The 15,184-nt window shown below is 49.8% G+C and overlaps 1 protein-coding gene across 4 annotated transcripts in view; it reads right to left on the reverse strand.

The window, feature by feature from the left end:
• The window catches only part of Mad1l1 (mitotic arrest deficient 1 like 1), a 348,970-nt gene that overhangs the window by 278,659 nt on the left and 55,127 nt on the right, over positions 1-15,184 (reverse strand). For all 4 annotated transcript variants that reach the window (XM_013070590.3, XM_021254641.2, XM_004840361.4 and 1 more), the window contains exon 10: positions 2,248-2,334. In XM_013070590.3, coding sequence (XP_012926044.2) covers positions 2,248-2,334 — 87 coding nt within the window. The remainder of the gene's footprint in view (positions 1-2,247; positions 2,335-15,184) is intronic.

Raw genomic sequence — 15,184 nt, forward strand, 5'->3', positions numbered from 1 at the left:
TTTTCCATTGATAGCTCATTCTCTTTCATAGTCAGAGTAAAATGAAGAGGATCACCTAGCAAAATGTTAAAGCTTTAATTCCAAATCACTTTTCATGCCCATTTTATCTGACAGTGGCTTTGAAAGCAAAAGGCAATTGTTATCATTTGAGCTTTATAAAGTAAATTGACGTGATTATGTCCAACATAGCCAGCTGCTTCTAAAATCCGATTTTCAAAGTGGCATCAGCCCCCAAAATAAGAAACCTTTCCTTCTGGCTATTAATAAATTATTAAAACGCTATCTCTATGGGAGGATGAGGCTGCAGTTTGATAACCAACAGCAAACAGACTGGCTCCAGAAGCTCCTCAGACAGCCCATCCAGCCATATCACTAGCACGCGGCCTCTCCGTGGCCCTGCTCCACCTTAGGAGGCCAAGCCACATAGCAGTCCCCCATCATAGGTGACTCAACCATGGATCAGAGACTACCTGAAGCTCATCACAGCAACCCCATCTCTGTCAATAATTGCTCTGGGACAGGCCCTCTTTTAGTCAATGTGGGAGATTTGGGGAGGGGGTCCTAGAAAATGTTTCCTTGTTCCAGAAAAGAGGCCTCTCCATTCTACCTGTGGAGATGACACCCAAGCCTGGGCAGCACCTTGAAGGCATGAGAGAAACCAGTCTGAGCAGCCAGCTGAGGGGCAAGGAGATGACAGCCCAGGCACAGGAAGAGAGCCCAGTCCATACTTCACCTGTGTCCTCGACCCTGACAGAACCCTCAGCATCCCCTGGGTGACATAATGAGCTCCTTTAGAGCATACCTGGTTTGTGCTAAGGAAGTGGCCTAGGACAACCCCCTGCAGAACTCAGGATGGGGGCTGGTTACAATAAGTCCAGAGTTCAGAGAGGGTGGGAACTCTCAGCCTCACTTAATGAACCAGGGACTGGAGAGTGGGTTGTGAAAACTCTTGAACAAGATTCAGGAGCTTCAGGGCTGGTGATCACAGGGAGGGCTGGGAGGGACACACCTGTACAGGCAGGAAGCACCACACCCTTACCATGGCTTGTCCTGTGGACCCTTCCATCCGGCTCCTCCCGAGTTCATAATAAATCAGGGATTGTAAGTGAGGCACCTGCCGAAGTTCAGGATGTCATCAAATCTGAGGAGGGGGACATAGGATGCCCTGAATTTGGAGTTGGACAAAAGTGTGGGCAACCTAAGGATCTGTTACTTGCCACTGGCATCCAAGAGGGGTTGGTCTTGTGGGACTAAGCCCTGGAACCTTCTCATTCCCAGTTGTGTCAGAACTGAATTGAACAGAACCCTAAGACACCCAGAGGGTGTCAGAGCTGGAGAAGACTTGTTGGAAAAAGATACCACACATGCAGTATCAGGAGGGAACCCTAACACCATGCCCTGAAGAAGCCCTGCAGCTGCCCCTCTCAGGTAGGCTGGGGACACATGGCTCAAACCAGCTGGGTGAGATGCCTGTCACTCACGTCAAGGGGGTCAGGAGGCTGAACACTGTCTGCAGGCCTTCCATAAGGACACAAGTCTACACAGAGACCTACTCCCCAGAGCTGGGTTCCTACGCTTGATGAAGTCCACAGGCTGCTGCAAAGACGAGAACACTCCACATCCAAGAGGAACCAGCCAGGAAGCCAATAACCAGGGACCCAGAGGCGACTCAGCACAGTGTCACAATTACTATAGTGCCTAAGCTGAGTCTTCCCACAACACAGCAGGAATATTGGGCAACATCCCTCCCCAACCCCCACCTCCCACCATCTTGACCAAGGCAAACCCCGTGGCCATCCCCAAGTGGTATGGTTTGCACATGCTTCAGTGCGTCCTCAGGGGCTCATTAAGGCAGTATTGGGTAGTAGGCCTCATGGGAAGTCCACAGGTCACGGAGGATGCTGTCCCCAGAAGGGACACAGGCAACTGACAGGCCCCTTGGCTAGCATTCATGAGAGCTGATGTGAAGGGAGGACACTTGGTCCCTCCCTCTCTTTAGGTGGCGACAAACCCTGCCACCTGTCACAAGGTCCTCACCAGAGGCAAGTTCATGTTGGCACCATGCCCTTCAATCTCCAAAACCATGAGCTAAATAAACCTCTTTTCTTTAGAAAGTACCCAGTCTCAGGAACTTCATTATAGCAATGAAAAACGGACTAATACATTGTGTGATCCAGGAAGGCACCAGTCTGCATCATCCTAACTACCCAGAGCAAATGTGTGCCCACAGGTGCGCAGCCAGCCTACCTGCTGGTGATGGCATTATTCTTCTCCTTCAGGGCCAGCTCTCGCTGCTGCAGCTCAACAATGAATCTGGAAAGATCTTCCGGGTTCCTGAGGGATAAAGAAGACATGTTCAGTTCCAGCTGTCCCAGAAGTGAACCGAGGCCTGCACACAACATAGAGGGCCAGGACCCATACCAGCCACTGATGATTCAGACCAGGATGAGTCCATTCTGTGAGCACTCACCACAGCCTGGGTCCAAGTGCAGCCTGCTACCAGCCATACCACATGGGCTATCTGTTTTCAGTAGCCTTCACTTTATCCCACTGGTAAAAACAGGGATGACACACAACACACAGTGTCACGGTGCTGATGAAATGACATATGCAAAACACCACCCAATCCCCAGCACCAAGACTACACTTGGCAGGACTTGACTCCTCTCCTCTCTTCCCTACAACAGCATGTGCAGCAACAGAGGGCAGAACAGAAACGCAATTCCCCATGCACAGGCTGCTTCCTAACACTGAAAACTATTCGGCCAGCGCTCAGCAGCTCTGCTCTTCACTGGTTTAGATGAGGAAGCTGAGACTGACAGGCAGTGAACAGCTGCGCAAGGTCCTATCTATCCATGGATGCAGTGAGACCCAACACAGGCCACATCTGTGACCAGCACTGAAGCAGAGCATGTGCCCAGGATCTCTTGAGACTTCACAGTGGACATTCCCAGACACACATGTGGGTGCAGGGCCTGAGGACACACCGGCTCTCCTCACTACCCGTCGGCACGGGAGAACAAGAGCACACAGAAGGCAGGCGTGGGGCCATGTGTGTCAGCAGCACACAACCTCTGCCCTGTCCCCACTTGGGCACTGCTACTGATTCCCTGAGCAGGTGACATGGCCCCCTGCACTGGCCCCAAAGGGCATGCCTCCAGCTGCTCCCTACAAGCAGGCTACAGCAATGAGCCGCCAGGAAAATTCTGCTGGGCCCCTCACACTCCACATGCTCTCACACTGTTACGCATCCGATCACTGTCAGTGTGCAAGACACTGTTCAAGAAGGAATGTCAACTCTGGAATCCACCCCAAATCTATCCCAGAGGTCACCCCCATGTCAGAGTTGGGCTTAGTGGTGGCAATCAAGAGATCTTTATGTATGTCATGCACACTTCTTACAATGGAAATTCATATATTATATGTATAAAGCAGAAACTAAAGAAAACTAAGGAAAAAATATAAAAATACAGCAAGCTAGCAGAGTGAGTAAAGCTGCCCATGGCATCCCTCAAGGAGCAGGGAGCTTGGTGAGAGGAGGCACCCGCCATACATGCTCAGCGGGACACACACCTGGGCACCAGGATGCAGGGCAAAGGGCATGTGTGAAAGAAGGAGCCCGAGAGTCCAGGAGCCTGGCTCAATCCCACAGGGAGAGGTGCAGAGCTCAGGCTCCCGCTGCCCATCCTGAGCTGCGCATGGGAAGGACAGCCATCATGAGCTGCAGAATCAGGGCAGATTTGCGTGCAGCCACAAGCCACAGCTTTCCCCACATCTCCAACCAGAGACCAGAGGCCCACATCCTCCAAGTGATAGGAGGAGTGTTTGTTTTCCAGAAGCCTCCTGACCTGTGCGTGGGTAAAGCTACTCAGAGATGCTTACCCAGGGCACTCCGGGGATTAGCTAAGTGCTTGTAACCAGAAGGAGTCATGCCAAGTGCCATCGTGGCCTAAAAATAACACCAACAGTCCATTCTGGAACTCACATTTCACTACTACAAAGTGAGAGGCATTCAGGGCCTCAGGAGCTTCCAACACAGAGATGACAGGAATGTTGACAGTTTCAACTGCAGCCCAAGCTGTGACAGCTGCTGTGGAAAACTCTGGCTTCAGCTGCGAAGCCTTTCACATTCTAACTGGGGGCTTTCAGGGAAAAAGTCTTTCTGTTCCATCTGCAGCTGAATTTTGACTCAAACTCAGCTGTGTGCAGAATAGCAGCAGGTTGTGGGGATCAAGCCCACCGATTTATTTCTGAGGCAAAGGCAGTTCCAGCCCAGCCAAAGCTATTTTGAGGTTCTAATAGCATATGCCATGGCTCTTGTCAGCCCTAAGTGCCCATTTCACCAAGTCTGAAAGACACCAGATCTAGGGGACACCAGCATCTCAAATGAATGAGATGGCAACAGCCATAAGACCAGTTAACAAAGAGAAGCCTGGTGCTCTCTTCCAGGGTGCTATTTTTCCCAGAGAACAGGACCTCCAGGGCCTCCAATTCCAGTCTAAAACTGCTGGGGGCTGAGATCCAGCCAGGGTCCAACTGGAAGAGGGACACAATCCAGTAAGATGGGTTTTTTTTACTTTGCTGAAAGCACACTGTGATAGGAAGAAAAAAGATTAGACAGGAGTGACCACCTGGTGCCAATACAAGTGTGCGCTGGGAGGGTGACACAGCCTGTGTGCAGTGCCCAGGACAGGGAAGAGGTGGCTGCGGCCTTCCTGGAGACAAAGGACTAAGTCTACATTGCACATAAACCTCACCTTTCAGGCCCTGGCAATGCTGCCTGGGCTGGCCAAGCCTGCTGTCCCCAGCCCTGAGGCTACCAAGAGGGATGTGAAATTTTCCACTCCTGAGGCCATTGGCCACCTAGGCTTTGGGGGACTTGTGAGAGGTATAAATCCATCTCACCATCAGGGCTCCAGCCCCTCTGTGACTTCCTGGCCACAGAGTAGACAATGCACATATTAGTCAGCTTTTTGTTGCTGTGACCAAAATCCCCAACATGTACAACTTAGAGGAAGAGAGGTTTATTTTGGCTCAGAGGTTTCAATCCATGGTCAGCTGGCTACAAGGCAGGAACATCACAGCAGAAGGGTATGAGGGAGGAAAGCTGCTCACCTCATGGCTGCCAGGAAGCAGAGCAAAGGGGAAAGAGTAGAGAAGAAGGAGCAAGGGACCAGATATAGTTCCCAATGTCACAGCCTCATGATGTGCTTTACTAATCTCCTAGCCATCTCTCAAGCCACTCAAGTGGACCATGAAGATTAACCATGAAAATGCAGCCCATGCATCTTCCAAAGCTGCCCATTTCCCTAGTGCACACAGACGAGGTCACTCTTTTCCCAAAGAGCTGCAGGAGACGGGTGCTGCCTCTGGCACAGGGCCTCCCACACCTCTCTCAGGTCACACAAATCACCAGCCCTACAGCACCAAAGCACCAACAGGCCCCCATCATAGGGCATCCTGCTCATGGTCAATGACCATCACACAGACAGCCTGATGAGGACAGGACGAGAAGGCAGATGCTTTTCAGATTCACTGCCTTGAAAAAGCTCTCAGCTACAGCCACACTCCTACCACAGGGCCATTGCACATCTCTTTCAAAATGCTCTTCCCCCACATCTACAGTGGCTCACTCCCTCACCCATCTTTAGGTTGTGTGCTTTCAGATGGACCTGCCTTGACCTCCTGCTTAAAAAGTAACCCTCCCGGGGCCGGGGATTTAGCTCAGTGGCGCCGCTGCCTGCCTCGCAAGTGCAAGGTCCTGAGTTTGATTCCCGGTATTCCCCAAAAAAGTAACCTTCCCAGCAGCCAGACCTCACTCTCCATGCCACTACTCCTGCACCTCTCCCCTTCACAGCACAAATCTCACTCTTACAGGCTATGCACCACCTATTAAAATAGCCACCATCTTTCTCTATAACTGCAATGAAAGCGCCATCAAGGCAGCATATATTTTATATTTTGTTGTTTTTTCCCTCTGGCACAATCATAGGCTTCAAAAAATATGCGTGCAAGGAAGGAATAACCACACTACCTTTCTAGAACACTATAAGCCAGCTGGGTCTGAACTCAGACCACTGAGTCACAAATTCTGAGTTCCTGGTGACATAAATTACGGTCCACTCATACAATGGAACCTGAGTAAAATCACGAGAAAAGAATACAGAATCTTTTTATATATTAATATGAAAGAGCTCCAAAAATGCATGCAAAATAAAAATGCAAGAAACAGAATGTGAGTATCCTATCCCTCCATTTGTATAGAAGAAAACCTGTGCACTTGTATTGGCTTACTTGTGCATTAAAGGCATGAATCTGAAGGATAAGAAAGAACGTAATAGTGGCTTCCTGGGGGGCAAGACAAGAATGGTCTGGGGGACTTACCTCTCTGGATACCTTTAAAATCATTATTCTGTCCCAAGGAAATACAATAGCTCTTTAAGAAACAATTTCTCAGAGTTCAGCACTGTAACCTTATACTGCAGAGTCAGGTACTACAGAAAAATTTTATAAAAAGAAAAATTATTCCCATGACAAATTAATGCACAAAAATCTAACTATAACCATTTATAACAAAAAGGTCAAATTATTCCTAAATGATGTTCAGCTAGGTATAACACAAATAATTTGTCTTGTAAATGGGGCGATAAACATTGGTGAAAGGTTTCCTGTCTGAGGTAAACAAGACTGACAACTGATGACGCCAAAAACTGGTTAAGAGGGGACTCATGACATGTGTCTTAAACATTGCAACACAGAATGTAAAAATACACAATTACCCCTCAAGCTGCAAACTTCTTTAAACATAGGTCCACTAACCAGATCTACATTTAAAGGAGTTTCATTTTATACATTTTGCATAAATCCCATCCACAACACATAATTTGTGATTTTTAGCTTTGTTTCTTTAAAGTGGACTCCTCCAGCCATCCTAGATTTTACAACCTTTCCTCTCAATCTCTTACGGTCAATTTGCCTCATTCAACATCAATTTCTCAAGAATTTTCCTTGGAGTCTTTCCAAAGCATTTAACTTTTTTTTCACAGAAATACCGCTTCTGTTACACATTTACTTTGCATCAGATTCTATAACATTTAATTAAATTACATGACTCCAGCAGCACACGTGACTGGCACTGCGGTGGTGGGCTGAGGATAGACCAGCATCCTGGGGAGCAGGCCAGGGGAGCAAGCCTACCTGGCACCACCCTTGAACAACTCACCTAACACCGTGAGCTTGCTCGAGGGGTGGTGGGGAGATGGAGGGCACTAGGGAAGAGTCCACATCTTCAAAGGCCCTGTTCTTGTTCTTAACCTGAGGATGGATATCTAGATGTACACTTTAAAGACATGCTTTTCCACATATAGGATACTTCAAATTTCTAAAAAATTAAGAATGATCTACTAGTATGAGATTCGCAGTGCTGCAGGATCTATAAGAACTTTCCAGAACAAGACTGGTGTACTGGTCACCTAGTGGGTTAGTTAGGGGCACAGCCCTCCAGTATTGCCATCCTACTTCCCGCAGAATACGCCCCAAGCACCTCATGAGTTCAGAGGGCAGGGATACAGGCACAGGTCCTGGTCTCATTTCCAAAAGGTAGGAACTGCAAACTGTCAGAAGCACAAGAGCAGGCTGCAGAGTCAGCATCTTAGGTTTGGAAGTGGGGCAGACCACTACTCAAATTCTAATTCCACTCACTATTAACTACTCGACCTCTAACAAATCAGCTAACCTGTCCAAACCTCAACTGCCACCTTGGGAAATCAGAAAGTCATAAGAAGGCTGAAAACAAAGAGTCAACAACAGAAGGTCACTGTGGTCTGTAACATTACTATTGATCACTGGCAGTACCCCAGGAGCTACCACTCAGACAACACTCATGCCAAGTACAACCACTGGTCTCCAGCATGAACTCAGTGGAACGGGTCCTACGGAAAATAATTATTTGGCCTGTCAAATGAACTGCTACATAAACACCACATGTTTTCAGAAATAAGCATTTATCTGTCCCCAGCATTGATCCAGAAAAGGCACAGGTGATGCTGAACATCTCCAGGCACTGTCACGAAGCATGCTGAATGATAGAAAGGAAGTAAAGAGGCAGGAGGAGCAGGATCAGCAGGACTCTGCCCTATGGTCAGCCAGGCTCAAGTTCAGCCTTCTGGACTGTGAAACAGGGATGGTGCCACCCAACCTGACAACCAATAACTATGGGCTCCGAGCTATCACTGGACCTTTGTGGTGATTCTTGCTGTTGCTGGAGGTCTCCAGGACAGTGCCCAACTCCACCACCCACCCAAATCCTTTGCCAACCATGTGGGCACTGAGAGGGGGCAGACCTACCAACTCTTGGGTCAAACAAAATGACAAGGGCAATTCCGGTGGATGACAGAGCCAGAGTCTAAAGCCACAATGAGAGGCAGGAAGGGCATGTGGGTTATAGCAAAGACGCCAATCTCTTACTCAAACCAAAAAACACCCAACTCTTGGAAGGCAGATGGATGGGACACCTGATTCCACAGCAGCCACTCAGAGACTCACAGAATTGTGTCTCTGAGGTGGTCTCCACTCGCTCTACACACCTAGCCAAGCACTACCCTGAGCTGCGGTTCAGCCCCAGGCAGGTCCTATGAATGCCACACAGACAGAACACACGTTGCCCTCCAGCCCTGGCTTTACTACCTCTTGGGGTGGACAGTCACTGCAACAGACCTAACAACACCTGCAGTATATCCCCAAGATGAGCACAGTTACAAGCACAGCAGGGGAAGGGGACAGAACGATGGGACTGAGGCAGCCACTCCTGACAGGCTGGGCAGGAAGAGTCTCTGAGGTGGCGACATCTGAGCACAGACCAAGTGAAATGAAGTGAGTAATGTGAATTCAGGGAAAAGAATTTTACAGAAAGTTCCACAATAAGTAAAACAAAGCTGGAGCTGCCAGGGAGAATTCTACACAAGGAAACATGCAGAGGGATAAAAAAAACACCTCAATGGTGCTGGGGGTTTAGCTCAGGGGTGCTACACGTGCCTCATAAGCACAAGTGAGTTTGATCCCTGGTACTGGGGGGGGGGGGGGCACCTTGATGGGGGACTGCTCGCACCTGCCAGTACTCACAGTGTGCAAATGCACACACACTGGCCCGGCTCAGGAACACCTGAGCCATCACACAGCTCACAATAACATGCCGGTCAAAACACTACCTCCCTTGGTGGCTCAGGGAAGATGCTGCCTAGGAGAGAAAAGCCAGGCCAGAGCCCTGGCCACTGCTGTGCCCACCTGGGTCTCAGGCTGCTTTCCATCTCTGCAGAGCAAAAGGAACAGGAAGAGCAAATCTGCCTCACAATGACCCAACAACAAGCAGGCCTGGCACAAAATGACAAAAATGTGGACTATGTCTCAGAAGGTCAGAACAGGGCAGAAGAACAGGAGCTCCGGTAGGTGGAAACTGCCCTCCCTAAGAAGCAGAATAACAGACTTCTGGGGCCATTTTGCTAGGGCAAAGGGCAAGAAGACAGCATGCCTCTGGGATCTAGAGGGGCGAGCAGTGACAGGGCTGCGTGGTCCACTACCTAGACACATCCATTGTTTGGTGGCTCTTCTGCTGGGGACCAGTCACCCACGTCCAGCCTACCCCAGTCTCACTCAGCTGTCCACATGTCAGCAACGTGGCTTAACTGCTTCAGGGAAACAAGTTACATGGGTCCCCAAGCACATGTAAATAAAATGAAAAAATTTCAAATTTACAGTTGCTGCCTTCGAATTCTTTCTCCCAGTTCAAGCAGAATTAAAAGGACTTCAAAGCAGCCTGAGTTCCAATTAAGCCAGTGTGACCACCCCAGGGATGCTGGAATATTCCTCTGATTAACAAGAAGCGCTCTTTGAACTGTTTGTGCTTAAAAAAAAAAAAAAAAAAAGCTCTCAGAACCTCTCAAACAAATGCTGTAATTTCTCTCCCGCTTCCCTCACAATTTGGAAAAGTTGATCCTCTGAATGCTTTAAACATTCAAAAAGCAGCTGGATAATGGCTCCAAACACAACGTTGGTGATCAGCTCAGTGCTGGTGCAGGCACGCAGGGCCTGGGAGTTACTGATCACACATGGCAGGCAGGGTTCCAGGAGAGGCACAGCCAGCCCAAGGCCACACCACACGAGTCACCTCACACAGGAGCACATCCAGAGCAGCCAAGCTGAGGGGATTGGCAGAACACTGGCTCCTCGCCAGCACCCGCAGCCCCAGCAACCCCAGCGATGGAGACCCAGAAAAAGCCACCTGCGGGCCAGCACAACCGGGCCCCAGAGAACAGTGCCCACACTACCTGGACTGTGAGCTCTTTACAAGGCACCTGTCCAGACGCCAGCTTTTCTTCACAGCAGAAGCAAGCACAGCTCACACAGCCGAAGTGCCCAGGAAGGGCCTACGTGAGCTCAGAATGTCAAACAGCTCACTGTGGACAGCAGGGTCCAAGGCCAAGACTGTGGAGGGCGGGACAGGTGGCCTCCCCTGCCTATCTCACCCGAGGCAACACACGCGCTGCTAGAGGCGGGCCTGGAGGCCAGTTGGGAGAAACCGACAGGCACCATGACTTCAGGGACCCGGGTTATCACTCCTGACTGCTCCATGCTTGACCAGGACTTCTACTGTAAAACATTAGAAAACCCCTCCTATAATAAATTTAGCACTCCCAGACACACCTGTCCTACCTACGAGGATTTCTTCCAGGAGAGAAGCAGCAGATTGTAAAGAAAAGAACAGAGAATTAAAAATCAAGTAAGTCTGGCTTCTAGGAAAACAATCAAAGTCAATGCGTGACCAAAGGACTTGGTGGATACAGAAACTCAGAGAGGAGCCATCATTAGTGAAATGCTCTCTTTGAACTCACTCAGCAACAAAGAGGGAAAAAAAGTCGCAGAACTCTGGGAAAGCAACAGCCACATACAAAGACCTGGGCTGTGGCCCCAGGCTCGGCCCTAGCTTGCTGTGTGGCCCTGGACTAGTTACTTAACCTTTCTGAACACTGGATTATCCATCCCTTAGTGAGAAGAACAGACTAGGAAGCCTCATTCGAATTTGTACTTCTCTTCCCAAACACAAAATATTCCTAAGAATCTGTTCCCTCTGGTTATGTGAATGATGTGCAAGAACAAAACATGTGTGAAGACATGAAGCGAGACTCCAGGCAAAAGGTGCAGCCCTGGCAAAGCCTGGGGTAGAGCCCCGTGAGGGACCCTAGGCAGAGCCCAGAAAAAGCCCACCAGCTTGTGGCAGGAACAGGCAGACTGTACAGGACAGCACTGGAGCCATGGGGAGAACACCGGGCTTTCTCCTAGTATGCTCATGTATTTTACATGTATGCATGTACTCGTTAGCCTCTGCGCTGAGCTACAGCCCAGCCCTTTCTTATCTCATTTTATTTATTTATTTTTTCTTTTGGGTACCAGGGATTGAACTCGGGTCCTTAGCTTGCGAGGCAGGCAGTGGAACCACTGAGCTAAATTCCCAGCCCAATCTCACTTTATTTTGACACAAGGGCTAAGTTGCTCAGGCTGAGCTTGAACTTGTGATCCTCCTGCCTTAGCCCCCCCATGGTGCTAAATTTACAGGTGTGTGCAATTGTTATCTAGTTCATCCAGTGAACTTCAAGGTGGACAGCACAGGCATGGAGTTGCTTGGATCCATGGGCAAACTCTAAGCTGTGTCCCTAAGAAGACACACAAGCAGGGTCGTCCCGTGCTGTTTACAACAGGAAGAGCAGACACACCCTGAATACCCTTTAGTAGGGAAAGAGGCCGGCCGAGGCAGGCAGACTCCAGCCGGCTGTGGGGACATGGGACGCCTCCACCGAGAGACTGACTGGGCCCAGGAGAGCCTCATCCCCGCCGCTTCATCCCACAAGAATGCCTGAGCGCCGGGTGCTGTTGGGGCTGGAAGATGCAAAACAGAGACAAGAGTGACAAGCTGGCCCCTGCTCAGAAAGGGCACCTGAGTGTGTAACAGCAGCAGAGGTGGCTAGAAGCAGCATGGCCCGGGAAGGCTAAGAACCAATCAACAGGACCCAGCAAGGTGCACGTTGCGGGTCAGAGCCAAGAAGCAGACAGGCTCAGGGCGACAGAGGCAGAACAGCTTCCGAGGTCAAACTGGAGCACGGAGAGCTTAGCGAGACAGACAGAATCAGCTGTACCGCCGAGGGCCTAATGTCCCTTGCTGCTACACTGAGAGACTCCAGCTGAACACGGCAGAGAGATAAGTGAGGAAACTCTGAGAATCCCAATCCTTATTTGAAGAGAAACAGCAAGTAGGACAACTTACTGAGCATCCTAGGGTCAGTGCTTGCCTTGTTCCCATTTTATTTTTGGGGGGGGGTACCGGAAATCAAACTCAGGACCTTGCATTTTTGAGGCAGGCAAGGCACTACTGAGCTAAAACCCCAGCCCCACTTGTTCCCATTTTATAGGCAGAAATAGCTCTGACTGGTGAGATCCAACACCTCGCCTGAGGTCCCCCAGCTGAGAGGCAGCCGCCTCTGTACAGAATGCTGAAGGACGCTCTCTTGCCTCCCGAGCCACCAGGGCCAAAGCATAAACCTGCACACACTGCACACTCACCGGCCACACCTTCTCCCCACAGCACACCCTGGTTTCCAGGAGGAAACACCTGCATCCTCCCTTTGCCACACGCGGAGGCAGGAAGGCACCAAGGCTGAGCGAGCAGTCACGGATTCACTTGACCCAGGCTCCGCAGGGTCTCAATGAGGGAGCAGCCCTGCCCCATCAGGCTGTGGGGTGCCAGCCCATGAGACTATGCCGCCCATAAGAGAAGTGGCAGGGCTGGGGATTTAGCTCAGTGGTTCTCCCGCCTGCCCCTAAAGCGAAAGGACCTGAGTTCGATCTCCGGTGCCAAAAAAAAAAAAAAGAGAGAAGTGGCAAACAGGCTAACCCAAACCTGGGCTACATGGAAGCCACTCCCTGCATCAGTGATGAAAGTAGGTATGGTGAGCGGACTCACGAAGCCAGGCCCCTCAAAGCCAAGTGGGGTCCCACTGTAAATGGTAGATGAAAGTAGGAGGGGCCTCTTCAGAGCATGGAAGGCACTCTCCTCCCCTTGTGCAGACACCTGCAAGGTACAGGGCCCATGGAACCCAGGATCTGACACTTAACCACTCAATCCTAACTGGTGTTGGGGATCAGTGCTCTGCACCCAGATAACAGCAGAAGCATTACAAAGAAATGAGAAAAAGAAAAATAACAAAAAAAATTTTTTAAAGGATGGAGAAGGGCAAGACCACCAAGGTCCCACAGCCCAATAACCTCAGCCCACACCCATCAGTTAAATGACACAATGCCATCTTGGTTCTGTTAATGTGAACCGTTCTCCTTCACACAGCGCCAAACAGGGCTTTACCTAAAAGCCGCAGCTATGCAGCCCCACCTCACCCCACACAGGCACCATGTCTGTGCGCACCTCTACTGCAACAACAACACCGTGGCCTCCACACTGTCCACAGGCTATCCTTTCCTCCCACTTGGGGCACCACTGCTACCAAAGTGACAGCAAGTGGACAGCTGACCTACAAGGGGTCTGCACAGACAAAGATACCTACAGCACCCACTGCACATCTCCTGCACCAGCTCCCTCGCCCAGCAACAAACACAGAGGTGCCATCAGGCCCCAGGGTTCCAGCCAGTGAAACCAAACAGAGCCAACCCTGCTGGAGCCTCCACCGTTTACACGGTACTGCAGCCTTTTTTTGGGTGTCTCCCACAACTTCCCAGGACAAGGTGCTTGCATCCCAGTGCAGCATTAGTTCTCATCTTGCGACAGGTCAGCCCCTCTCAACCGAGGCCACCTGACAGCCGTGATCATTATCCCCTTTCCTGTGCTACTTTGTATCTTTCCCAAAGCTGATGAGAGACTGTTCGTGTGCTTCTCCATGGAGTCACCAACACTCCCACACTGTGCTCCTTGAACCGCCAAATTTCCTCCACAGGTGCCTAAAACTGATGGGCAAAACAGACACGGCTGGTCAGGTGTCGCTGAATCAGAGTCCTGAGAGTGCTTGCTGAAGGCCCAGGTGACAAGGCAGAGGTAGAGTTACAGCTTTAGTTATTATCTGCTAACGGGCCACTACATTATTCTTTATCTGAATCTAGCATCTTTAGGCTGGTTTCAAGGACAGGGGCACCACACACTTATCTGTGACATTCTGTGGAAACAGAAATGGCTGGTACTCTCCAGACTTGGTGAATTTCTTCACCTGACAGTCTTCAGTGAGTTATTGGATTATTTTGTCTTGGTATTAGGTGTTGTACCTCACGACTGCTTTCTCTATAAAAATTACATTCATCCACTTTGATGAATCAGATGTGACTCTCTGAAGCAGGCTTAATCATTATCCTTAGTATTATGTCAAATTTTTTAATTGCCTTTTTATCTTTGTTTTGGATGCCACAGAAACAACCCAATTTCCCTGTCACTTGTACTATTCTTGTTGCAAAACCACATGAAACATTTTACATTCGAAAATTACCAGGAATAAATTCCCCATTGCCAGCAAATAGGTATCATCCTTAGACAGTTCTGCTTTATTGTGACACAGCTGGCCTGGACACTCAGTGCAAAGGGCCAGCTAGGGTGCACCTTAAACAGAAAGGGCATATAGAAAAGAAAGGGTGGGCCGGGGATTTAGCTCAGTGGTTCCACCACCTTTCTCCCAATCACAAAGACCCGAGTACAATCCCCAGTACTAAAAAAAAAAGAAGAAAAGGGTTATGGTTTATATCTAGATGCTCCTCCAAAGCCTCATAAGCTCACAGGTGGAGCTGGGGGGGGGGGGTGACTGGATCTTGGGGGTGTGATACTCATCAGCAGATTGGCCCACTGATGAGTTTATAGCTAAATGTGAAGCCTGGATGGAGGAGGTGGTCAATGGGGCATGGCCAGGAAGGGTATATCTCCCTCCTTCTCATTTGATCGCTCTGCTTCCACTGCCATGCCACCCTGCCTTGGAGCCAGCTGACCATAGACTGAAACCTGCAAACTCTGAGCCAAAATAAACATTTCCTCCTTTGAGCTGTAGGTGTTGGGTACTGTGTCTCAGCAATGAGAAAGTAACGAAGACAGGCACTCGGGGAAGTTCAAGGCAAGGACACTGCAGACCTCTAACAAGTGACACTGGATACA

The sequence above is a fragment of the Heterocephalus glaber genome, unplaced genomic scaffold, assembly GCF_053883595.1.
Source record: "Heterocephalus glaber isolate CG9 unplaced genomic scaffold, H.glaber_assembly_v1.0 deba00001610, whole genome shotgun sequence".
Lineage (NCBI taxonomy): Eukaryota > Metazoa > Chordata > Mammalia > Rodentia > Bathyergidae > Heterocephalus > Heterocephalus glaber.